Source organism: Erinaceus europaeus, chromosome 9, assembly GCF_950295315.1.
Source record: "Erinaceus europaeus chromosome 9, mEriEur2.1, whole genome shotgun sequence".
NCBI lineage: Eukaryota > Metazoa > Chordata > Mammalia > Eulipotyphla > Erinaceidae > Erinaceus > Erinaceus europaeus.
The window spans coordinates 108,730,805-108,758,766 of record NC_080170.1 but is presented as its reverse complement, the minus strand read 5'-3'; the positions used below and the strand labels follow the sequence as shown (position 1 = coordinate 108,758,766).

Sequence of the window (27,962 nt, the reverse complement as noted above, 5' to 3'; positions counted from 1 at the left end):
AAGATCTTGTTTAATATTTTGGCATCTATGTTCATCAGAGATATTGGTCTGTAGTTTTCCTTTTTTTTTTCTGTCCTTATCAGCTTTTGGTATCAGGGTGATGTTGGCTTCATAGAAGGTGGAGGGGAGTATTCCTGTTTCCTCAATCTTATGGAAAAGCTTCAGAAGTATGGGTACTAACTGTTTCTTGAAAGTTTTGTAGAATTCATTTGTGAAGCCATCTGGTCCAGGACTTTTGTTGTTGGGGAGGTTCTTACTAACGGTTTCAATTTCTTTGTCTGTGATTGGTGCATTTAGATTTTGTAGTTCTTCTTGGTTCAGTTTTGGAAGGGCATATGTTTCTAGGAATTGTTCCATTTCTTCCAGATTCTCTAGCTTTGTGGCATATAGTTCTTTAAAGAAGTTTCGCAGGATTCTCTGGATTTCTGTGGTGTCAGTTGTGATTTCTCCTCCATTGTTTACAATTCTATCAATTTGAGTCTTCTCTCTTTTTTTGTTTGGTGAGTCTGGATAGGGGTTTGTCAATTTTGTTTAATCTTTCAAAGAACCAACATTTGGCTTCATTGATCTTTTGTATGGTTCTTTTATTTTCAATGTTGTTTATTTATGCTCTAACTTTAGTGATTTCTGTCATTCTGGACGCTTTAGGGTTCCTTTGTTCCTCTTCCTCTAAGTACTTGAGGTGTGCAGTAAGGTCGTTCATTTGAGCTTCTTCTTGGTGTTTAATATGTGATTTTATGGCTATAAGTTTCCCTCTCAGTACTGCTTTAGCTGTCCCAAATATTTTTATAGGTTGTGTCTTCATTTTCATTTGTTTCCAGGAACATTTGAATTTCCTGCTTGAGTGAATCTCTGACCCAGTGGTTCTTAAGGAGCATGTTGTTTAGTTTCCAAATTCTGTGACTTTTAATAATTGTCTGTTTGTTGTTAAATGTTAGTTTTACTCCACTGTGGTCTGAGAAGATACTTGGGATGATTTCAATGTTCTTGAATTTATTGATGCTGTCTTTGTGGCCTAACATGTGGTCTATCCTTGAGTATGTGTTATGTGGATTTGAAAAGAAGATGTATTCCAGTTTTTTGGGGTGAAGGACTCTGAAAATGTCCAAGAGGTCTAGTCTGTCAATCTCTTCATTTAATTTTCTTGTATCTTTTTGGTTCTCTGCTTTGTTGACCTGTCTAAGTGTGAGAGTGGGGTATTGAAGTCTCCCACTATTATTTTATTACTATTGATGCATTTTTGAAATTCTTTCAGTAAGTGCTTGACGTATTTAGATGGTCTCTCATTGGGTGCATAGATGTTAATGATTGTTAAGTCTTCTTGGCTGATTGATCCTCTAATCATTATGTAATGTCCTTGCCTATCTTTTATTACTTTATTTAATTTAAAATCTATCGTGTCTGAGATGAGAATGGCTGTTCCTGCCCTTCTTTGTGGTCTGTTAACCTGTATGATAGTTTTCTATCCTTTCACTTTAAGTCTGTGTTTATCTTGTTGTGACAGATGGGATTCTTGCAAGCAGCATATGGTTGGATTATGTTTTCTAATCCATCCCCCAACTCTGTGCCTTTTGATGGGTGAGTTTAAGCCATTGACATTTATTGATATTATGGATTTAATGTATTGTAGTGCCATTGTTCAAAAAAAAATTTTTTTTTATATTGCCAGTATTGTAGTGATGTTCTTGTTTATAAGAGGTCTTTTAGAACCTATTTCAGGGCTGGTTTGGTGATGGTTGCCTCCTTTAACTGTTATTCGTCTAAGAAGGTTTTGATCCCTCCATCTAGTTTGAATGAAAGTCTAGCAGGATATATTATCCTTGGTTAAAACCCTTTTTCATTCAGGGCTCGATAGATATCTTGCCATTCTCTTCTGGCTTTTAGAGTTTGAGTGGAGAAGTCTGCAGATAATCTTATGGGTTTTCCCTTGTATGTGACTTTTTATTTCTCTCTTGCAGCCTTTAGGATCCTTTCTTTATCCTTACTTCTTCTCATTGTGACTATGATGTGTCTTGGTGTCTTCAGGTCTAGGTTGATTCTGTTTGGTACCCTCTGGGCCTCTTGAATCTTGATGTCCTTTCTGTTATTCAGGTCTGGGAAGTTTTCTTCTATTATTTCCTCTAGAATGTTTGCTTCCCCTTCCTCTCTTTCTTCCTCTGTCAGGCCAATTATGCGAATGTTACTTCTTTTGAGATCATCCCATATGTCTCTGTTGTTGTTTTCAGTGTCTCTCAATCTCTTTTTAAGATCTTTCACCTCTTTCTTCATTTTCTCTAACTCATCCTCTGTCTGACTAATTCTGTTTTCTGCTTCTGTTAGTCTGCTTTCCCTTGCCTCAGCTTCTTTCTTCATTACAGCTATTTCAGCTTTCAATTCTCTAATTGCCTCAAGATAATCAGTATTTTCCTTGGGGGTCTCAACTGTTGTTTCCCTAATACTGCCATTCCTTTCCTCCAATGTTGTTTTCATTTCTGTGATTATTAAGCTTACTATTGCTTGCATACTTTTCTTTTTTTATAAAAAATATTTATTAACCTCTGAGAGTCCATTCCAATTTTATTCAGGAAAAGCAAGTATACAGAATTGCAGAAACAAATGAACAAACAAACACACAAAAAATTTGCATATCCTTTAGGTTTCAAAAATAAAACCATAAAGCAGATGTAGTTTTGGATCCTATTTATTCTCTGGGAATTTTCCTGTGAGTGTTAATGCTTAATTGTGTAAAAATGTGATTTCTAGAACCAGAGAAGTAGCTTACTGGCTAAGATATGTGCTTTGACATGTACACCATGTACACTGGAGGAAGCTTTGGTGTCTCCTCCTCCTCTCTCTCTTTGTAAAAAATATTTATTTATTTATTCCCTTTTGTTGCCCTTGTTGTTTTATTGATGTCGTTGTTGTTGGATAGGACAGAGAAAAATGGAGAGAGGAGGGAAAGACAGAGGGGGAGAGAAAGATAGACACCTGCAGACCTGCTTCACCACTTGTGAAGTGACTACCCTGCAGGAGCTGTGGGCTCAATCCGGGATCCTTATGCCATTTCTTGTACTTTGCTGAAATCATTATTATTCTCTCTAGTAGTCTCTAACCTTCATACAGCAAGATTTAACTTTAACTCACCTACAACGATAGTTGTATGGTCCGTTGACAAAGATAAAATTCTTTGTTCTTTATAAAATGACTTCTACTGGAATCTTCTAGAACTTGTGATGTTATGGTGGGGGCCGGGGCTAGGGTTGCAAAATTAACTTTTATTGGACCAAGTTCTGTGGATGAAGAGTCCCCAGACCAGGAAACTCAGTCCTTTCTTAAATTCTATTCACTGGTTTCAAGGAACAGTTAAATCCATCTCCAGATAAGGTGTTCCTAATATTCAGCATTCGGGCACATTGATTAAAAAAAAAAACAAAAACAAAAAAACAATGGGCTCTTCTTTAGAATGTCTTGTAAATAACTAATTTGTTTTTTTTTAAAAAAAAACTGATTTATTAATGTGGAAATGTCCTACAAAACAATTGTTGTCACAGGAGTCCAGTTTCATATATCCCCAAAATAGATGTTGGTACATCTCAGCCACCACTCAATCACCATCACCCTCCGAGAGAGCATTGGTTCCCCACCCCCCTTTCAACCCTCTTCCTTTCCCCCCTTTTAAGTCCCTGGGTCTGCTTAAATAGACCACAATCTATTAAAGTTTCATCCAGAATTTTCTCCTTGTAACTTGTTTTTAATGATTTCTTATCCCTGGTTCTCTTAAGTATTTGGATTTCTATAAATACATAGCGGAGAACTAAACAGTTTTGATTTATAGTTGTTTCAAGGTGATAAAAATAAATATATTCCAGCATAGCTGTTAGTATTTGACCCGATTTGTAGTGTTCCCTAACCCTAACCCCTAACCCCTAGCCCCTAACCCCTAACCCCTAAACCCTAACCCCTAACCCTAACCCATGGGCATCATGGGCAAGCTGGACTTCCCAGGGCAGACAGCCCTACCAGTATGTCCTGAGGCCCCACTTCTCCAGAGCTCTGCCCCACCAGGGAAAGAGAGAGACAGGCTGGGAATATGGATCAACCTGTCAATGGCCATATTCGGCGGGGAAGCAATTACAGAAGCCAGACCTTTCACCTTCTACACCCCATAATGACCCTGTTGGGTCCTGCTCTCAGAGGGTTAATGAATAGGAAAACTGGGGCCGTGTTGGTAGCACAGCAGGTTAAGCGCACATGGCGCGAAGCTCAAGGACTGGAGTAAGGATCCCGGTTCCCCACTTGCAGGGGGGATAGCTTCACAGGCGGTGAAGCAGATCTGCAAGTGTCTATTTTTTTCTCCCCCTGTCTGCCTTCCACCCCTCTCTCGATTTCTCTCTGTCCTATCCAACAACAACAACAAGTACTACAATAATAACAACAACAATAAGTACTACAATAATTATAACAACAGCAACAATGATAAACAAAGACAGCAAAAAGGGAAAAAAAATAGCCTCCAGGAGCAGTGGGTGTGTAGTGCTGGCACTGAGCCCCAGTGATAACCCTGGAGGCAAAAAAAAAAAAAAAAGAATAGGAAAGCTGGGGGCAGATGAGATACAGAGTTTTGGTAGTGGGAATTGTATGGAATTGTACCCCTCTTAAACTGTCATCTTGTTCATGTTTCCATTTTATAAATACAATTAAAAAAAATTAAGTCCAGAAAAAAAAATGACTTAAATCTGAATCCAGATTTCTGAGCTTTTACTACTCCAAGACTTTTACAACCCTCACTAGTTACCACTAGCTCTGCTTCCAGTGGTTTATGTTCCTCCACCATCTTTTCAGTCAACTGTTAGACTCCCCCCCCCTTTTGTTGCCCTTGTTGTTGTAGCCTTGTTGTGGTTATTGTTGTTGTTCATGTCGTTCGTTGTTGGATAGGACAGAGAGAAATGGAGAGAGGAGGGGAAGACAGAGATGGGGAGAGAAAGATAGACACCTGCAGACCTGCTTCACCGCCTGTGAAGCGACTCCCCTGCAGGTGGGGAGCTGGGGACTTGAACCGAGATCCTTATACCAGTTCTTGCACTCTGTGCCACGTGTGCTTAACCCGCTGCGCTACCACCTGACCCTCTGTTGGACTCCTTCTAACATTCCTTTTCCCCAAATCTTTAAAATGGCATTTTCAAATAATACCATATTTTCAGTACTTTGCCACGCTTTTAGGTCCATTAGCTACTCTAGTTCTTCCTACAAGGTAAGTGTTGATTCCACTTCACATTTGAGAAAACTGAAGCTAAGGATTTATAAAGTGTTACTTATCCTCAGGCAGCTGGTAACTTGCAGGTTCTGGAATCAAGCCCAATGTCTGTATATAACTGCAAAGGTCTCTCTACTCTGCCTGTCCTGTGTTTACTCACAAAGGTATTGATGACATGGAATCAATCAATTCACATATCTTTTGCTTCGTGTCCATTATTTTGTGCAAGAGTTGACTTAGTTAATTCTCTAAACTTTTGTGCCTTTGTGTTACTGGTAACTGATCTTGACAATTGCACATATAATTGTATATTTTATTTTTTTCATTTCATTTCATTTCATTTCATTTCATTTCATTTCATTTCATTTCATGGTGCTTGGACCGCATGCAGGAGTGATTCCATCATTCTCTAGCTATTTTTTCCCTTCATTCATTTCTTAAATTTCAGGTACACACACACACACACACACACACACACACACACACACACACACACACACACACACCACACACACACACACACACCACACACACACACACACACACACACACACACACACACACACACACACACACACACTCCCTTATATCTGGGGGACCACAGCACAGTGTCACCATCCTTAGGGCCCCCTCTGCTATCACAGTGTTCTCATGTGGTGTCAGGACTTGACCCTGCACATAATAAGGTTCTTTTTCTACAGATAAGGAGGGGCCATTCTCTCCTGGTCCACATAGCTGTGTTTAAAGACAACTTTCAGACTCTGATGGGGGGAGTTGTGTGATTTAGCTACTCCTACTGATAGGTCGATCTGTGGAGCAATACTGAAATCTAACAGCTAAAAACAAGTATTCAAGTTTTGCATAAATCAATGAAAAATTAAATAAAAGGAACTTCTGAGGGTGTGGCTATGGAGTAGGGGCTGGTTTAGACTCTTCTGCTATGAAACTAGAAAGCAACAACAACAAAACCACCTGAAAACAAAATACAACCAGGAATTCTTCAGAAACTCACTAGGCTAAAGCCACCAAGATGCAGATGCTACAGTGATTCCATCCTGATTTCCCTGGGCAAAAGACCTCACCAATGTGTTTTGGAACCTCAACCTCTCCAGAACCCTCCTCCACTAGGGAAAGATAGGAATTGGCTGGGGGTATAGATTGACATGCCAACATACACATCCAAAGGAGAAGCAAGTACGGAAGTCAGAATTCCAACACTCTTTACCCCTGAAAAAATTCTGGTCATACTCCCAGAGGGAGAGAAATGTTAGGGGAAGATGACTAGAGGGCTCTGAGCTCCAATTTCATCAAGATTCTGAGAGAGAGGAGGGAAAAAAAGGACATTTGGATATAGTAACAGATATAGGTGTGACTTAGAAAGGAATGGGAGGCAGGACTATAGGAAAATGGGCTAATATAGAAATATATATATATATATATATATATATATATATATATATATATATATATATATATATATATATATATAAATAAACTTATGACCTTGGGAGAACTATAGCAATTTCCAATGGAGGGAATGGGGACACAGAACTCTGGTGGTGGGAAAGGTGTGGAATTATTCCCCTGTTATCTCATCATTTTGTAAATTAACATTAAATAACTAATAGAAATTAAAAAATTAAATGAATGCAAGAAAGGAAAGGAAATAAAACTCCAAAATTTTAAAAATTGCCTAAAAGGTGAAAGACAACTACTGGATATGTGGAATACAGATAACTAAAGTGGGGAACTAAATGAACTTGCAGGGAAAAAAAGTAACTAACCTTTCTTTCAGACTCTATGAGAACTATAGTGATTGAAGACAGGGGAGAGGTCACAGGAACTCTGGTGGTGGGTGCTATGAACTGTATACACATGCATAGGTGGAGAAGGTATGATACCCTGGAAATCTAATTTTGTAACCTGGTGTTAAATCAATTAAAAAATACATTTAAGTACTGTCATTTCTAATACGAGTTAGTACCACACTTGTTAAGCTTATGGGAATTAGTAAGTTTGTACCCTGGTTTAGAAAAAAAGGTTTAAAAATCTTTACTTGTCACATCTGATTTGAGTACATCTGAGGAGAGTATCTCAGTCGAATCTCTTTTTCATTTTCTGCCATAGGTGTTTCATGGAGTGAAGGTGTTCATTGATAATTTATCCATTTGTTAACATGAGAGAGATGATACTGTTTATATGCTCTACTTGGTGCTGAGAATACTATAATAAAAAAAAAATCACATCCCTAGTGTGAAGGGTTGTCTGCTTTACTGAGAAGGATGTGAAAGCTAAGGCAAGGTAGCTATAGTATGATAAAGACTGTCAGTGACAGGAATAAGCATCATCCACAGGGAGAAACACTGGGCAGACAACTCATTAATAAGGTTGGTCAGGGACACCTCTAGTGACTTTCTAAGCTGAGATAAGAAGGGTAATGGGAATTACCAGATCAAGTTGAGAAGGAGCGTGGTAGATTTGTGATCCTCCGATAAAGCATAACTGAAGTATGGTATCTGATTCCTATGATGAGGCAGGAAAAACAGCTGAAGTAAATGGAGAAGAAAAAAGAGGGAGGAGACTCAACAGGACATGAACCTCTACTGGTAAGCTCGGATTTATTTGGAACTCACCTGGGATCATGCAAGGCTATGTGACAAGTGATATAAGCTGACTTATATTTTTGGAATTTTAGTTTTCTCCTTGTGTCCTACTAAGTTAAAAATGCAGTAGATATTGAGTTATAAAAAACTATAAGGCTTGGTGAGAATTGATGACTATTAGGCAAGATAATGGAAGCAGACAGGTTTCTGGTTTGGGCAGCTCTAAAGCACTGAGCTCATTCAATAAGTATAAAGAGGAAGTAAGACTTTCATAAGTACAGTTTGGTATAAGGTGATTTGTAAGTGTCTCTGGGTCAACTGAGATGGCCTACATAATGCATCATTGTGTTGATGGATTTGGGGGAAAGCTGACTGGGAATACAGTGTGGGAGGGATAGATGTGCAGATTACTGTTGAACAATGAGAATGAAGAGGATTGCTTCAGGAGAGCATTCATACCGTGCTCTGAGGAACAGTTGCATGTCTAATAGTGAGTCATAAGGGGGTATCCATTAAAGAAACTATAGGTCATGAACAAGGAAGTTAAAAGCAAACTGAGAACCTGTAGTTCTAAGAAACAGAAGGAAATGGGAATTTTGAGAAGGATGATATCCATTGATATCATCATCATCAATAGTGCCAGAAACAATGAAGAAGGTAAAGGAGGGAAAGCATTTCCTAGATTCAGTCACTAGAGCTTTGCTCAGGAGATTTAAAAGACATTCTGGGACTATAAGGGCAGATACTGTGGCTTAAGGTGTGTAGAGAAAGAATGGACAAATGCCTTTTTTTTCTTTTTAGTAGTTTGCTATGAAAAATAAGAGACTCATTTATTCTTCTTTTTAAAATCATTTATTTTAATTGGATAAACCAAAGAGAAATTGAGAGGGAAGGGCAAGATAGAGAGGGAGAAAGAAAGAGAAACAACTGCAACCCTGCTTCACTACTTAGGGAGCTCCTCCCATTCGGGTGGGGACCAGGGGTTTAAACCTGGGTCCTTGTGCATGGTAATGCATGCACTTAGCCAGGTGTGCCACCACTCAGCCTCCACCATCCTCTTTTTAATTTCAGTTCCAAATGGAATAAAAGTGTTCTTTCCCTTTAGACAAAATTCAAGTTCTTGAAGATTGTGATCGATACCTTACATATTTTCTCTCTGTTCAACTCAATTTCTCCAGATCCACCTACTCCTCATGTACTGGGATTAGTAGTCTCTTCCCATCTATGTTACAATGACTTCTGTAGAAAAGGTGAAGGTTATCTTGCAGGTCACAGATCAAAAACATCACACTATTAATGAAAATGGAAAAAGAGAATTTTAAAAGAAACCTAGGTCTTATGAAGTGTTTCTCCATTTATTCACTTAATAAATACTTTGCCATGGGTTGAACAAATAGAAAATATCCCTGACAGAAAAGTTAGGGTTCATGTGGCTTTTGGGGTGGTGTTATTGGGAGATGTACTCAGTGCCTGCCTGTACACAAGAAAGAGAGGGCTAATTCTGAACTTCTGAAGAAAGGTGCTATTGTGAAGAGCAGGTTTGTCTTGCTTCATAGGCCAGTTAGTCACTCCTGTCCTAAAAAATATGGTAATAAAAACAGGAAAAAGAAGTCTGAAGTCCTGGCGCTTCTAATTTGCTTTGTGATCTGAGGTGAGTCACTTTCCTGCTAGCAATTGAGCACTGGTTTCTTAATTGTAAAATGAGGTTAATAAATTATATATATATATATATATATATATATATATGTAGTCTGGTAGTGCTATAAGATTCTCTCATGTGAAACCAATTGAATTTTCCTTTTTTATTTTTTAATTTTTAATTATCTTTATTTGTTGGATAGAGACAGCCAGAAACCCAGATGGTAGGAGGTGATAAAGAGGAAGGAGACAAGAGACACCTGCAAACCTGCTTCACTACTCGTAAAGCTTTCCCCCTGCAGGTGAGAACTGGGGGCTTGAACCTGGGTCCTTGTGCACTATAATATGTGTGCTCAACCAGGTGCACCACCACCCAGCCCCTTGAATTTTCCCTTCAAGGAAAGTAATTCTGTCAAGATGCCAGTAATATGGTATATCTTGACTTATGTTATGGGTACATAGGTTTATTTTATGACACAATGCTTATAGAATTACTTCAATAATTTTTGTAATAATATGTTGATAAAACATAAAAAAGATAGTCTTGGGAGTCAGGCATAGCAGGGTTAAGGGCACATGGCGCAAAGCACAAAGACCAGTGCAAGGATCCAGGTTTGAGTCCCCAGTTCCCCATCTGCAGGGGCATTGCTTCACAAGCGGTGAAGCAGGTCTGCAGGTGTCTATCTTTATCTTCTCTCTGTCTTCCCCTCCTCTCTCCATTTCTCTCTGTCCTATCCAACATTGACGACAACAATAATAACTACAACAATAAAACAACAAGGGCAACAAAAGGGAATAAATACATAAATAAATATTTAAAAAATATATAGTCCTTATTGGGACAATACATTTGCACTAAAAGCTCTTTTTTAATTTCTTTATTGGGAATTAATGTTTTACATTCGACAGTGAATACAATAGTTTGTACATGCATAACATTTCTCGGTTTTCCATATAACAATATAACCCCCACTAGGTCATCTGTCATCCTTTTTGGACCTGTGTTCTCCTCCCTACCCATCCCAGAGTCTTTTACTTTGGTGCAATACGCCAATTCCAGTTCAGGTTCTACTTGTGTTTTCTCTTCTGATCTTGTTTTTCAACTTCTGCCTGAGAGTGAGATCATCCCGTATTCATCCTTCTGTTTCTGACTTATTTCACTTAACCTGATTTCTTCAAGTTCCATCCAAGATCGGCTGAAAACGGTGAAATTACCATTTTTAATAGCTGAGTGGTATTCCATTGTGTGTATATATACCACAACTTGCTCAGCCACTCATCTGTTGTTGGACACCTGGATTGCTTCCAGGTTTTGTAAAAGCTCTTCTCTAAAATTCACAACATCCATGTGCATGAGAAGGCACTGTTGGTCTAGTAGGAAACCCAGAGTTTGGGGTGACTTCCTTAAAGCTCCCAATCAAGAACATCTGGTTATGGAATGTGCTCCAGTCTGGCACCAGGATGACTAACACTGGTAGCAACCCCTAGTAGGGGTTAATCCACACACTCTCCTGGGATGACTCAGTAACTGGCAAAGTAACCTGTTCAAATTTCTAAGCATGGTCACTGTCTACTTTCTGAATTAACAAATTAACAGGTTTAAAAATCAGGAATTACTTTTACTTTTACTTTGGAGAGAGAAGACAAGGGGTTGTGTTGCAGAATGAATTGTCGGCCTTGATATGCAGTATCAGTGTATATATATATATATATATATATATATATATATATATATATATATATATATATATATATTTGTACTTTCATAAGCCCCTTCTCTCCCCTGCTCAAGTAAGTACTTAATCAAGACCCACATTTTTATCCTGGTCAATCCCTTCCTTCTTTCTTCCCTCCCTCCCTCCCTCCGAACCTTCCTTCCCCCTTTCTTTTATTTTTGGTTATAGGGAGGGAAGCTGGTCAGTTAGCCTTAATTAGCCTCCTTCTCTGGAGGAAAATACCGCCACTTTTCTGTCCCCTTTTTGCTCTAGGTTCTTCATAGTCAAGCCAATACAAAGTAAGTCACTTCTGATAGACTGTCAGAGATAAAATTACTGATCCCAATGCCTGCTTACAGATTGGCTTTCAACTTTCATCTACTTTTTCAGACACATCACTGTCAACTCAAACAATACCAGTACAGATTTATTTTAACAGCTACCTTCAAGATTTATCTTTGTGGGAAAACACCCTGTATTTGAAGGTTTGTGGGGAGATCCTGGGAGACCTAGATATATAGATGAGTCAGATATGCATTTCAAATAATATATAGATAACAAAACAAACAAACAAGCAAAAAAAAAAAAAAAAGAGAGAGAGTGTTTCCCTGGAAAGAAGGGCGAGAGAATCAGGTGCAGTTATGCAGAAATGGACTGCAGGCAGTGTGATGTATCTCTTTATGGCTCTTTTAGATCTTTAACAGAGTTGTTGATCTCATGACATGCTTGAGGCAAGTGGAATACTTAAAGTACTGAACCCAGACTCTGTATTTGGGTTGTATGTGAAGGAGTCATCCAGCAGGGGTGGAGGTGTAATGGCAGGAAAAAAAAGGTCTATAGAGCAGGTGCGAGAGCGTTAGACTTTCATCCTGTCAAAGAAATGCAGCTACAGCCAAATATTACTAGGACTGAAAGGGATAGGGAGCGGGGGGTGGGCAGCTGGCATCTCAGTTACACATGCCACATTACTTGACTTTCTCTGCACACTTCCTCCTCCTCACAGCTCATACCTCGCTTGGAAATCCTCTGTGGGGTAGTCATCTCTGAGACACCTTTCTCCACACCCTCACCCCCTCTCTTTTCTAAACTCTGTTATTTTCATTACAAGTCTCCACCATGTTCTGTGATCAATTTCCCCACTCGCGCCCCACCCCCCAAAGACCTTGATTATAGAGCACAGTCATTAACAGAATACTCCTGTGTGAGGCCTGAGGTAATGTGCAAACAATGGTGAATGTGACAGAATATGCTTTGCCTTTCATTTTTCAGACTTCACAGAGCAACAAACAGGACCATTGCTGTCCAGGGAGGGAGGAAGGAGGGGACCAGCCTTTCTTTGACTTGGTTCTATACCCCCCACACCCAAGTTGGCACACGGCTGCCCAGTGGATGGTCTAAGAGCAACACAGAGAATCTTCAGAGCAGGGGAAGGGAGGGAAGGAATGAGACTTTCCTTCAATTCAATTTTTCCCCAGGACACAGAGCAGCCCTGCTGGCATGTTATCACTTATGTACAAAATGTTAAACTGCGAAGACTTGTATGCCAGTTTTTTTTATCTCAGTTGGCACAGAAGAGGACTTGTTGGAGAGTTTGGAGGTGTTAGAGTATTGTTTATCCACCACACATCCCTCGGCTGTTCTCACAGAGAGTCTCAGGAAAGGCTGCACACATAAATTCACATACATTACCTTTACAAAATGTCAAAATTAAAAGTGGATTTTTATTTTGGGGATGTGCCTTGAGAAAGTTAACCCCTTCAAATGGGGAAGCCTGTAACCATCAGAAAATGTACTGTTGGATTTTTGAATGCCACACAGGAATTAACTCCCCGCACTCCCTTCCAGTCCAGCACTGTCTCACCTGCAGAGGGTCACAGTACTTGTAATCAAGCCATAGGCTTTTTAATGTTTTGTTCATCCCACAAATAGCCCTCTGGCTACAATATTTTTAAACATAGAGTGTCATTCTATATTTATTTTTAAATTAATTGAGCTGAGATTCAGGGGGAGATACACAGCCTAGATGAGCCTTTGTTTCCTCACTTGTCAAAGTGGAAGTTAGAATAAGCATTTCCTGATTAGACATCTGTCTTTCCAGGAATCCAGAGAGATAATAATGTGGACCCTCTGTTCCTGTTGATATTCCAGCCGCTTTGGCTGGGAAATAGCTCAGCTGAGAGAGCACATGCCTCATATTCTAGAGTGGCATTCTGACTCTTCTCAATCTCTCTCCCTCCCCCCATAAAACTCTCACATGAAATAAATAAAATTCATCTTTTTTTTTTTTAAGACTGAGTAGTACTGGGCATGCTGCCATGCCATGAGCCTGCCTAGGTTTGAACCCCAGTATTACATGGAAGTGTTATAGCACTGAGGGAAGCTCCGGTGTTAAGGTGTCTTTTTCCCTCTCCTTCTAAAAGAAAGTCAGTTGAGGGGAGGAGGCACAAGATATGACTCTGAAAAATTACTCCAAATGCTGTGTAGAAGGCACCAATGCTTACAATTAGGCCTCACAGTGTTAAGAATGAATTTATGGAAATCAGTGTAGTTAGCAGGAAACACACAAGGGAAGTGAAGAAAACAATGGTGAGTCTCTGCAGATTAATTAAGGAGGTAGAAACAGGTATTTACTAAAAAACTCGGTAAGTCTTTCAAAGAAGAACTCACACCTATTCTCCTCAAACTTTTCCAGATGATTAAAGAGAGGCAATCACTCCCAATCAGGTTCTGTGAAGCTAACATCACTTTGATCCCCAAAGCAGGAAGGAGCTCTACCAGAAAAGAAAACCATTGACCTATATCCCTAATGAACATTGGTGAAAAGATCCTGAACAAGATCTTGGGAAATCACATCCAACAACATACAAAGAGAATAATTCACCAAGATCAAGTGGGATTTATTCCTGGGAAGCAGGGATGGCTCAACATCTACAAGTCAATCAATCTAATTCAACAGCAAAAAGAAAGATAAAAATCATACGGCCATATCAATTGATGCCAGAAAGGCATTCAACAAGATCCAACACCCACTTATGATAAAGACCCTCTAGAAACTGGGAATCGAAAGATAATCCCTTAACATAATAAACACCATTTATGATAAACCCACAGCTAAAGTCATTTCTCAATGGGGAAAACAGAAAGCTTTCCCCCTGAAATTGGGGACCAGACAAGGATGTGCAACATCTCTACTATCATTCAACATAGCCCTCAAAGTCTTTGCCACCGCAATCAGAAAAAAATATAGATCAAAGGTATACACTTTGGAAAGGAAGAAATCAAACTATCACTATTTGCTAATGGCATGATAATATACCTAGAGAACCCCAAAGACTTCACCAAAAAAACTATTGGAAATAATAAATGCAGTAAAGTAGCAGGATACCAAATCAATACACATCAACTGTGGCATTTCTGTATACAAACAGAGAGTCAGGGGAAAGGGAAATAAAATACGCAATCCCATTTATAATCAGATGCAAAAAGATAAAATACATTGGGGTAAATCTCACAAAGCAGATGAAGGACCTTTACAATGAAAATATAACAAAGAAATAGAGAAGGACACAGAACTGGAAAAACATTCCTTGTTCCTGGATTGGAAAAATAAACATTATTAAAATGGACACTCTACCAAAAGCAATCTATAATTTCAACGCAGTTGCTATCAAAATCCCAGTGACATTTTCCAAGCAAATCGAACAACTTGCCCAAAAACTGTATGGAGCCACAAAAGGCCACAAATTCCCAAAGCATTTCTGAGAAAAAAAAGAAAAATATGGAGCTAGCATGCTCCCCAACTTCACTTTATATTACAAAGCAATAGTAATCAAAACAGCATGGTACTTGAATAAAAATGGACAGTTGTATCAGTGGAACAGAATCAAAATCCCAGAAATGAGCTCACACATATACAGCCATCTAATATATGACAAAAGGGCCAAAAACCATTCAATGGTATAAAGAACGTCTCTTCAACAAATGGTGCAGGGGAAATTGGATGTCCACATGTAAAAAAGCGAAACTAGACCACCACTTAACACTGTGCATCAAAGGTCAGATCAAAATGGGTTAGAGATATTTGGTATTAGACCAGAAGTATTAATTTTTTATAGAAGAAAATGTTGGTGAAACTTTACAGGACCTTCACATCAAAGGTGTATTTGGAGACTCAACTGCTGGGGCATGGGATATGAAAATAAGAGTAAGGAAAGGGGTTACATGAAACTGAAAAGCTTCTACACATCAAAAGTAAACTACACTAGGATAACCAGGCAGTTCAGTAAATGGCAGTCAGTATTTACACATCACACATCAGACAAGTGATTGGTATCAGTCCTTTTCTTGATTGGAACTTTGTTCTCTTTTGTTCTCTCTTGCCCTTATTCAGCTTTTTCAGTCCTTTCTTTGATAAGGTTAGCTTTGGAGTGAGTGAAGGAAGTGTAGTAGGAAGGTATCTAAGTCTAAGTAGACACTATTTCATTATGAACTTTGTTCTCTTTTCTTGATTGGAACTTTTGTTCTCTTATATTAAGCTCTTGTGAAAGGGGGGAAAATTTCCAAACTGTCCTCTCTATTTATTTATGTATGTATTTATTTTTCAGCCCTGTATGGAGGCATGACAATGTATTATGCCTAAGTATTCCTTTCAAGTGAGTAAAGGTACTCAGTATTTATTCTCCACTTCTGTGGGAAACATATTTATTAGGGGGTTAGCTATTCTGGAACTGTCTTTGATTTTAAGATTAAAAAATTAAGATTGAAAAGTTTGTCTAAAGAATAGTAATCTTTCCATACATAGTTGAGCACATTTTTTAAATAACAAAGAGATGAGAAAACTCTAGATTGAGAAGAAGAATATTTTTACTGGGAGTAGAGGGTAGGAATTACACGACCTCTTTGCGTCTTTGAGGTTCTTTGTTGCACTGTGGAAATACTTTTAGAGCTCAGACATTGCCAGCAGATTAGACATTTTTATTAAGAAGTAAAAGCTGGCAAATACATTCCCAGAAAGCCAGGGAGTGGGCAGTCTGCAAGGAGAACGTTGTGTCCAAACCAAGTAATTCCTAGATTTGTAAGGATGTTTTCCCTTTCTCTCTCTTCCCTTAAGTCCAGTGGTCATTAGTCATCCCTATTCTGTCAGGAAGAAAAGAGTATATTTGTCCACTTACAATTGGCCAGCATGTTAGACCTATTGGACAGTAAGGAGTCCTGATTAGCTAGACCAGAAAAAGTGGTCCTTCCTCTAAGTGGTGAGGATGTGTGTTTTCTCCATGTTCTCATGACTTTCTTCAGCTTGGTGCCATCTGGAGTCTCCCCAAGCAGAAGTTTTATGCAGCTTGCCTTCAGCCATATTAGATGTGGTCTCCATTTTCTCATCCCTCTGCTGTAACAAGATGGTATAGTATGTGAACCTCCAAAATAAGCTTTTTAACTAGTATGATGAGGACATTAGTAAGAATTATGTTCTAAGTTCTGTGGACCTCAAGCCCTTTTGTCTTTGTGGATCCTTTCACCATAATAACAATATTGATAGTAGTTAATGAAAGTTATGCTTGTGAATCTTTATTTTATTATCATTTTTAAAATTTTTTATTTATAAAAAGGAAACATTGACAAAACCATAGGATAAGAAGGGTACAACTCCACAAAATTCCCACCACCAGATCTCCGTATCTCATCCTCTCCCCTGATAGCTTTCTTATGGACCCAAGGTCATTGTGGGATGCAGAAGGTGGAAGGTCTGGCTTCTGTAATTGCTTCCCCTCTGAACATGAACATTGACAGGTTGATCCATACTCCCAACCTGTCTCTCTCTTTCCCTAGTGGGGCAGGGCTCTGGAGAAGCAGGGCTCCAGGACACATTGGTGGGGTCGTCTGCCCAGGGAAGTCTGGTTGGCATCATGGTAGCATCTGGAACATTGTGGCTGTAAAGAGAGTTAGCATATAAAGCCAAACAAGTTGTTGATCAAAAATGAACCTAAAGGCTGGAATGGTGCAGATTAAGAGTTGGGAGTCTCCTTTTTGTAGATAGTTACTAGGCTTATTTTAGTTATATTCCAAAGGGCCCTTGACTATACTAGTTTTTTTTTTTTTTTTCCTGAGCTTGAAATCTGATATGCAGGTGGATCCAAGTTATTGTCTGGAAGATGATGTCATGGCTGGAAAAAGGACCAGAAAGCTGGATCAGAGAAAAGAGTTATCTCCCAAATATGGGAGAGATGTATAAATATTGTTGACTGTAAACCCCACCAATTTGATCTGATCTGGAGCCCATATTCAGCTTGGGAGCCTATGTGACATCTGCATCCCTGTAGATCACATTCTGTGGTCATGAGTAGGAACGTTCCAAGCTGCCCCAATTTCAGGACCCATCTTCCTCAGGTGGAACATAGAGTATGTTGTCTAGCCTCCCTTCGGAGGATGGAACATTCTGTACTGTTGCAGATCTAAGGTCCTATGGAGGCCCACAAAGGGGTCTATTGTGTTGTTCCTGATAGAGATAACTGGTAACATTGGGGAGAGGGATTTATTTGAGGTCTAGGCCCATCATGTCTGTTTGGGAATCTCAGGACTCCCTGACTAGAGCCCCAGCTGATGGGGTGGCCTGATAGTGACAGAAGAGTCATTGTTAAAGTGTGCCAGTCTCTTGCCCTTATTCAGCTTTTTCAGTCCTTTCTTTGATAAGGTTAGCTTTGGAGTGAGTGAAGGAAGTGTAGTAGGAAGGTATCTAAGTCTATGTAGACACTATTTCATTATGAACTTTATACTGACTCATTGCAGACTATTGTGTACTTTTGCTTTCAGGTATATATTTTGCCCTAGTTTATGGATACATGTGAACATATGCTCTATCTCATGGGACCTGGTCTATATCTAGCTTTTGGGACTTTGTTAGGAAGTGAACCACCTGAAATGGAATTAGAGAATCGTATAAGAGAAAAGGTGTCACCTGAGTAATGAGGCTGAAGGGTTGACATAGCATGCCTGACGTCTCTGGACACAGCCTGAAGTGAAGCATGCTGAGGTGGTACTTGTTGCTTGATTAGGTTGGGATCAATAGATGTGATATCATTTGAATTGAGAGAAGCATGCAGGAAAGTGAGCACCACCCTAGAGGTTCCAGGACCTCTAGGGGGAAATATAGGCTCTATAGAGGAAGTGAGAAGTTCCTGCTGTCTTAGGGTTTAAGAAGGCAATAGATAGTTATTGCTATAATTATATTACTTGGCAATTGGGATAACTTTGAAAAATCCTTTTGTTAGGTTTTGCTGTATCATACACAACATCACCATAATTTATGTCCTTTGACATTATTTGTATATAGCTATGCCACCAGTTACTTCTTTCTTTCTTTCTTTCTTTCTTTCTTTCTTTCTTTCTTTCTTTCTTTCTTTCTTTCTTTCTTTCTTGTTTTTTGTTTTTCATGGTGACAAGCAAAAAGAGTGAAAGACACCACCACAACAAAGCTTCATTCCATGTGGTAAAGAGTAGGCTTGAATCTGGGTCACTCATGGCAAAATTGCTGGCTACTGAAGTAAGCTATTTTGTTAGTCCTCTGGTATTTGAAATAGTGCAATATTGTAGGCAAAACTAAACTGATTTAGAATGCCATACATTTTTTGGCTTCCAAGGTTATTGCTTGAATTGGTGCCTTCAGTACAAACCCACTACTCCTGGAGGCCATTTTCCCCCTTTTGTTGCCCTTGTTGTTGTTATTATTATTGTTGTTATTTGCTGTCATTGTTGTTGGATAGGAGAGAAATCGAGAGAGGAGGGGAAGATGGAGAGGGGGAGAGAAAGACACCTGCATAACTGCTTCACCGCTTGTGAAGTGACCCTCCCATGCAGGTGGGGGACCCAGGGCTGCAACCAGGATCCCTACCCTGTTCCTTGGCCCTTTGTGCCATATGAGCTTAACCCTATGCACTAAAACCTGGCCCCAACAATTTTTTTTCTGATGTGAGAAACAAACATTTTTCTTAGACATAAAGTTTATTTCTGACATCTGACGCTGGACAAATAATCAAGTCAAACAAGTATCAGAGATGTTGATAAAAGGAAAAGTCAAAGAGAATTTTTTAATAACATGTATACTTCCTGTATACATTATACATATGAGAGACCCAGAAAGTTTGAATAATTCACCTGTATGAGACTCCCAACTTTAATAGCTCAGCTAGTACCGAGGACATTGGGAAGGAGAAGTCAGGGAGGCTAACTGGAAAGGCATAGTAACCAATGCAGGTTTTAATTTTATTTCCCAGGAAGCACAGATAAGGAAGTTGATCCTCCAAGAACCATGAGATTCCCATACTGAGAGAAAATTATATGTAAATACTTTTCACAAAAGACAACCTTCAGCACTTTTCTATTCCCCTATGAAATAAGCCCTTTGTGAAAAAACATGTATGTTTGGAGGCTGAATAACCTTTACTCCCCTGCATCATAGACAAGAATCAGAAATTAGTTACTTAGCACATTACTGTATTAAATTTATCTCTGAATTACTAATAGCTGAGAAATAAATAATTCTTATTGTCCTACCAACGGAAAGGCAGGATTTGGGGGACATTTAATTGACATTTATTTATATAGCTTACCTTTTATCACAAATATAATAATACAACTTCGAATTTCTTAAGAAGTAAAAACTCAACTCCAACCCAGCTACCTCAATACATTTAGTCTAAATAGTTCCTTTTTAGTCTTTTCCAGTTTAAAATTATATAAATGGTCATTCCCAGAGAAAATATCTTTTCTTTTTGTTGTTTAAGAATATGTGTCCTTTATCCCATATTGCAGCAGTGGTTTGCTATTTCAGATATGCACACAATAGACAACTGGATCAAACTTGGGGTCTCATGGTCTTCATAGGGTCACCACTGGAGCAGTCTGGGGGGTGGCACAGTGGATAAAGTGCTTTACTCTCTAGTGTGAGGTCCTAAATTTGATCCCTGGCATCACATATGCCAGAGTGATGTTCTGGTTCTCTTCCTCTCTCTAATAAATAAATTAAAAAGAAAATCATGGGGCTGGGTAGTGGCACATCTGGTTGAGTGAACGTTACAATGTACAAAGACCTGGGTTCGAGCCTCCGGTCCCCATCTGTGGGGGGGGGGGCTTTACGAGAGGTGAAGCAGGGTTGCAGGCGTCTCGCTCCCTCTTTATCTCCCCTCTTCCCTTTTGATTTCTGACTGTCTCTGTCCAATCAATAAATAAAGAATATTAAAAAACTTTAAAATAAAAAAATAAAAAGGAAATCATTCTACTCTAACTCTCTTTAACAGTAATTGCTAAGAAAAATTTAATGGCAGATCGTTCAGAATAATGATCCTTTTCAAATCTAAATAGCTCTGCAGAGTCTGTGGTAGGGCAAAATTTACTTATGTGCAGGCAATAGAAAATTGAATTTAGCTGGAGTTTTAAAAATTCACTTTAATGTTTTTAGTATTTTCAATGCATATATTCTATTTATACAATGACTGAAAGGTATACTTCATTGAGTCAAGAAGAACCAAATTGTTGGGCTTGGTCCAGCAAGGAATGAAATGCTTAGATCCATAGTATTCTTATATTGAGGGGTGAGGGGATATGTGTTAAAGAAGTTACTTTCTGGACTTGGAACACAGCATAATTGTTATGCAAAAGGACTTTTCTGCCTGAGTTTCCAAGGTCCCAGGCTCAATCCTCAGCACCACAAGAAGCCAGAGCTGAGTAGCACTCTGGAGGTGCTTTCTTTCTCTCTCTCTCTGGAGGCCACCTCTTTCTCTCTCCATCTCTCTCTCTCTCTCCCCCTATCTGTCTATCTATCTATCTATCTATCTATCTATCTATCTATCTATCTATCTATCTATCTATCTATCATCTATCTATCTGTCTATCATCTCTCTATCTCCAGCACTACCAGAAGCCAGAGCTGAGTAGTACTTTGGAGAGCCTCTCTCTCTCTCTCTCTCTCTCTCTCTCTCTCTCTCTCCCTCTCCCTCCCTAGTGCCACCAGAAGCTAGAGCTGAGTAGTACTCTTGAGTCAGTCTCTCTCTCTCTCTGTCTCTCTCTCTCTTTCTCCTTCTCCCTCTCTTTCTCTCAATCTCTAGCACCACCAGAAACTAGAGCTGAGTAGTACTCTGGAGACTCTCTCTCTCACTCTCTCTCTCCTCTTTCTCTCTCCTTAGAAAAATAAAATTAATAATAAAAAAAGAAGTTACATTTATGGTCCTTCCAAAAATGTCCACTTGCCTGTGCAGCTGAAATCATTCTGCATTGAGCTGGTCACTCCCAGCTTCCCCGCTAGTCCTGGCTCTAAGAATTTGACTTTAGCTGAGATTTCCCTGCTTTCTTGGATCTCAGGCAGCTCCTCTCAAAGTGCTCCACTTCCCTTCCCCAAATGTTTCCAGAGAAGACAGCCTGAGGGAGAGGAAGTGCTGTTAATTAAATCCTCCCTCTGTTTTCCAGGCACTGGAGCCTCTCGCAGATGTCTGTTGTTAGGCATGTGTTCACACAGTGCGGCAAATACAGAAGCAGACTTGCCTTCCCCAAAGGCAAAAACCTCCCTTCACAGGTTACAGGGAACTCTAGAAATGCGCCTCCTTCCAACACGCACAGTACTAGAGGTGGCAGACTCACAGACAGAGTGCACAGAGCTGCCAGCGAGGCCAAGGTTCCCCATAGCTCTCTCTCCTTGGCACACAAACACACTTCTCTCTGTGTACCTTAACATTGATCATGGGGCAGTCTCTGCGTTTGTACCTCTGACACTGATCCATTCATCCAACTGCCTGTCTGTCTATATGTATGCATGCATGCATGTATGTCTGTATGCATGTATGTGTCTGTCTATCTATCTATCTATCTATCTATCTATCTATCTATCTACCTATCTATCTTCAAAACTAGCAGAGTTCTTCCTGTTAACAAGACTGGTGGCCATACTGGGCTCAAAGCCTCAAAGCATGGTTGGGTGTTCAGATGCTGCCACAACTATCTGACTGTGTCTGGTTGAGGGGAATGTCTTGCCAGCTCTGTCATCCTTGGGAAGGTGGAGATAGACTTCCTTCTAGGTGCTGCGCCAGGAAGAGCAGTGAGATAATCCACAGTGGGGAGTGATTCTTAGTCCTGTGTTCCTCTAGTAAATCAACATCCGAACTCAACTCCTCAGAGTGACATTATGTCCACACTGAGCCCCTTCTGGCTTACTCCAGTTAATCGGACATCTGTTAAGTGCACCATTATCATTCTCTCTCTCTCTCTCTCTTCTCTGGTTTCCTCTTGGACATGCCCACCTCTTTTAGGTGCATTTTTTTGCTGGACTAACATGCAAGTTCTATTTTGTTTTTGTACTGTTTTGCTTTACATTTGCAAGACAGGAATGGACTGTCTTTTTAAAAAATTTTAAGTCATGCATGATCATATAATACTTTTTTGAAGTTTATGAAAATTGACAATAAACCACCTGTAATCCTATCACCCAGAGAAGACTATTAGTAATATTTTATTTTATTTTCAATTTTTATTCTTTAATTGTTTAAACAGACAATGCCGTCTTTAGGCCATTCTACTAGATTGTCAGGCTTATTAAGTTTAAGTCTAATCATAGAGGGCTATTAAGCAATTTTACTTTGAGGCATATAATTGTAACTTACTTATGGATACTTGTATACATTTGCCCAGTGCCCTAGGCCCTGGCCTGTAGCTAGTATCAATAACTCTGTTAGAAAGTTTTATAATCTCTATGCTACATACTATACCATGTCTGCATCCGTATGCAAATACTAGTACCCCTCTTTCCCTCCTTTCCTTCCTGCTTTCTTCCCTTTCTCCTTTTCCTTCATCCTTCCCTTGTACCCTCCTTCCTTTCCTTCTTTCCTTCCCTCCCTCCCTTTCCTCCCTCTTTTCCTCCTCTCTTCCTTTCCTTCTCTATCCCCCTCTGAATTATTTTAAGAGTTAGAATGACATGGGTTAGATAGCAATATAACTCAGCTGAATAACCAGCCATCTGCTTTGTTACATGTACCCCTCCATTTTTAAGCCTGGTCCTTATGACATTAGAGGCAATTTCAGTGCTGTAGTGTCCTCTCTCCCTCTGACTCTCTGTGCTGTATCTGGGAAAAAAAATGGCCCGGAGCAGTGAATTCTAGGTGCCAACCAAAATTTGAATAACATTATTCATAATACACAACTTTTTTCTATTAACAATATCCTTTGGTCACTTTTCTAATATAGAGCTAAACACTGACATTTTGTGGGGTGGGTGGGTGGGCTACAGGTAGGTTTAAAGTACAGTTGTTGACACATATGTAGAACTTCTCTTACCATTGTAATTGTCTGCAAAACACTCTTACCCCCCACCCCCAGCCTAGTCCTTTTCCACCAAAGTAACATGTTTAATGATTGTATTGTTAGCGAATTACATGGTATCCCTAACTTGGTAAGTTTCTTACTGACTGATGCCTACTTTCACTGTATGCTTAGTATAACATATTATGTTTTATGAATGTCTAATGTTATCTTTATAATATTTTAATGTTATGTTCAAGGTTTATCTATCTCACATAAAGTTATTCATTTGTTTCTGCTACTGGGTACAAAGTTGTAAACAACCTTCTATTTGTCTTTTTCTAAATTATTGCTGTCAAAGGCATTTAGTATATCATACTGCTCTTTTCTTGTTCATTTTTCTGGCACCTGGGATTGAAAATGGAAAATGGAACTTACTGAAGTTTCCTTTTCTCTGTCTAAAGGTTCTTTGCCTTTCTCTCATAGTAAATGAGCTTGTAGGACTACAGAGTCTATTGTTGGTCTGTACCCAGAAGTGTCCCTGTTCAGTTTACATGTGTGGACTTTGTCCATTTCAGGCATAGCATTCTTACAGTAGCCTATTTTGCTCTAAGCAGGACAGAGATAATTTCATTTTTCTTTCCTTTTTGCCTCAAGAGCACTATGAATCCATTGCTACTGGTGGGCCTTTTTTTCCCCATTTTATTGAATAGGACAAAGAGAAATTGAGAGAGGAGGGGGATAGAGAAAGACATCTTCAGCTGTGCTTCCCCAGTTGTGTCTCGCTGCAGGTGGGAAGCCAGAAGCTCGAATACTCAGATCCTTGCATGGGTCCTTGTGCTTTGTACTATGTGTACTTAACCTGGACCCTGTGAATTCTTTTTCTTTCTTTTGTTGCTGGAGATTGGTGCCTTCACTACCAACCCACTGCTCCTGGAAGCTATTTTTTTCCCTTTTGTTGCCCTTGTTTATTGTTGTAGTTGTTGTTATTGTTGTTGATGTTGCTTTAGTTGTTGTTGGATAGGACAGAGAGAAATCAAGAGAGGACAGGAAGACAGAGAGGGGGAGAGAAAGATAGGCACCTGCAGACCTGCTTCACCACCTGTGAAACGACCCCCCCCACACACACACCTGCAGACGAGGAGCCGGGGGCTCGAACCAGGATCCTTATCTGGTCCTTGTGCTTTGTGCCATGTGCGCTTAACCTGCAGCACTTCTGCCAGGCCCAAATTATTTTTCTAATGAGAAAATTATTTCTTTCATTTTTTTAGTCTGAAGAAATGTCAAAGATTGGGAGTTTTGAAGGGTTCCAGCCTGTGTCTCTAAAGCAGGAAGGAGATGACCAGCCATCTGAAACTGACCAGCTGTCCATAGAAGAGAGGGGTCCAGGGAAGGACCCAGAATCGAGGCTGATTTCCAGACATCCAAGTGTGACTGAATCCACACTCTACCCCAATCCTTATCACCAGCCTTTCATCTCACGGAAGTACTTCGTTACACGGGTGAAAAAAAAAATCTCTGGTTATCATCAGAACCACATACGCATTTCAAAAATACTAATATCATATCAATTTTTAGAGACTTATTTTTTAATGATAGGGAAAGAACCCGAGCATTACTCTGGTGTATATGATACCAGGGATTGAACTTGTGACACCATGCTCTTAGATCTAATGATTTATCCACTGTGCTATATCTCAGATTGCTTTCTTATAACTATTAAAGATTTTTATATTAATGAGAGAGATTAAGAGAGACAGTATCATTTTATGAGTTACATAGGGTCCATGCCAGGAACAGAAGGACCTCTTGACATTTCCTGCCACTCTTCTACTGCTTCTCATCTTGGACACTTGGTCATAGCAGTGAAGACCTACACCACTTGCAATCAGTCTGCTATTATTCTTCTGCTATTACTGCTTAGACATATCTAAAAAAAGGCCCAGTGGCTTCTCTGAACAAAAGTACCCCTCAAGGCTATTAACTCGAGGTATATTATGATAATCACTTTAGTTATGGAGACTGATATTCAAAAGCAACTTCTTATGAAAGGAACAATACTTAATCTACATGGGGAAAGATATTTTTAAACTCCCTGTAGGACTCTGTATTTGCAGATTCCTTCTCAGAAATTTGAAAGCGATTAGGGATGGGGAATTATCTCTAAATTTATACTTGAGAATGTAAATTACATACAAACTAATGGGACTAAAACTATTTGATCTTTTAATATTTAATTAATGGTTCCCTATGGCCTTTTTATAGCCTGTGTTCTATTGTGAGCAACGAGACTTTAATAAGCAGGTTTGGGGCTTCCCATTGTGTAGCAAGATGTCATCGCTTTCATGACACTAATTTGGCTTTTATACTCTCTCCCTTTCCTCCTTCTCTTACTATAGGGTTCCCTGTGTCTTGCTCTTGCACCGGGAACAACTAAATATACTGGTTGTATTATTATTATTGTCTGTGTAAGTTTCTTTATGATCTAGAAATTATATATATCTCACTGGGCAAAAGCTTTTTTGACTGCCTTCCTTACCTTGAACCCCCCTGAAGATTTTAACAAGATGATGTGTTTTGCTGAGAGCATACAGTTAAATGTAATGAAATCCGATGCCTTCTCAGAGAAAGATGTTACACGTCATTTAAAATGCAGATCGGGTTTTTGTACTTTGTCTGTTTACCATCAAGCTACCCATATCTGTATGTGATAAGACAGTCCCCAGCAGAGATTTTACTATGTCAGAGTCCCCTTGGGCATTCCCTTCAGTACTCAACCCTCTGTTCCCTTTCTGCTAGTGGAGTTCAGTGCAGGAGAAAACTGAGCAGTACACATGATTACTGTTTGTGTGACAACTGCCCCAGGCTAGTCTGACTCAAGGAAATGTACGGAAACAAGCATATGTGTCTTCAGCATTTCCCTCAATGGGATTGTTTGGACTCAAGATACTCAGTGTCAGACTGTTAAAGAACATATTGCCCTTTATGCTATGTAATGACTTTTAAGTAAATAACCTCCCCCAGTGATTTATCTTCAAATTTTTAATTAGAAATTTATGTATACTGCTTTTAAGTTTTTTTTTTTTTATTATTGACTCAATATTGATTTACAAAATTATAAGGTAATGGGTGTGATTCCGCACCTTTCCCACCACCAGAGTTCTGTGTTCTCATTCCTTCCACTGGAAACTACATTGGTTCTCCCAAGATCACAATCACAGATACGGGTTGAACATATATTTATATTCTTATCCTGAACGCAGCGCCTTAGACCGCTTGACCATCCTGACTGCTTTATTCTTATCCTTCTTATGGTCTTGCCTTCTCTTCCTTTCTAAGTCACACCTATTACTTCTGAGTGCCCCCTTTGTTTTCTTCCTCTTCTCTCTCTGGTTCCTCATGGAGTTGGAGTTCAAAGCCCTCTGGTCATCTTCCCCTAATATTTACCACTCTTGGAGTATGGACCAAATTTTCTTATGGGCTTTTTAAATTTTTATGAATGATGAATACATATTTTCCCATCATGCCTTACAGTTACAGCAGGCTATTAATATCTTTGAGCTAACTAGTGCATCACAGTGACCATTCAGTCCTGAATTTTAACGTCATTATATTACCTATCATTTAGTGGCAACAATAAGAATGATAATAGGACGCAGAGGTATCTCGCTGAGTAGGACATGTGCCTGGCCATGAACATGGAATTCAGATTCCTATGCCACATGTGAATTCCATAGCACTAGAGGAAGCTCTGGTGTTGTGGTATCTCTCCCTTATTCTCTGTCTCTATCTGCATGAAAAAGTAGAGCCAGGGGAGTCAGGTGGTAGCACAGCGGGTTAAGCGCACATGGCACTAAGCGCAAGGACCGGCGTAAGGATCCCGGTTCGAGCCTCCAGTTCTCCATCTGCTGGGAAGTCACTTCACAGGTGGTGAAGCAGGTCTGCAGGTGTTTATCTTTCTCTCCCCCTCTCTGTCTTCCCCTCCTCTCTCAATTTCTCTCTGTCCTATCCAACAACGATGACATCAATAACAACAACAATAAAAAAGGGCCACAAAAGGGAAAATAAATAAATAAATATAAAAAAAGAAAAAAGAAAAAGTAGAGCCAGGACTGACAAAGTCACACATGAGCAATTCTCTGGCTCCTCAGAAATAGATAAAATAAATAATGACATAATAATGAAGTTTCTTTGTTGTTGTCATTGAAGTTTCACAGTTCCAGGCTGACTGATTTTAGCTAGAAAGAGAAAGGCAGAGAAGGAGAGACACCACAACTATGAAACTTCTTTGTATTACCATTTGTCTTTGGGCATTTAACTACTCTACTACAACTAATCTTATCCATCTAACAAATGAGCTCATTAGTGTATAAAAGGAGATACTTAACATAATTCTCACGGTGAGCAGAAAGGCTAAGACTTTATCCTATTGTCCTAGACACACAGGTGAGAGTTTGTACCACTCTATTTCATTTCCAGTGCTAACTGGCTGGCAGT

At 39.4% G+C, this 27,962-nt stretch overlaps 1 protein-coding gene across 3 annotated transcripts in view; it reads left to right on the top strand.

Moving 5' to 3' along the window:
• Positions 1-27,962, top strand: part of TPRG1 (tumor protein p63 regulated 1) — a 168,515-nt gene that overhangs the window by 8,637 nt on the left and 131,916 nt on the right. For 2 of the 3 annotated variants that reach the window (XM_060198516.1, XM_060198514.1), the window contains exons 2-3: positions 9,678-9,776; positions 24,737-24,967. In XM_060198516.1, coding sequence (XP_060054499.1) covers positions 9,696-9,776; positions 24,737-24,967 — 312 coding nt within the window. In that variant the 5' untranslated portion in view covers positions 9,678-9,695. The remainder of the gene's footprint in view (positions 1-9,677; positions 9,777-24,736; positions 24,968-27,962) is intronic. The other variant, XM_007525672.2, reaches the window with a different exon arrangement.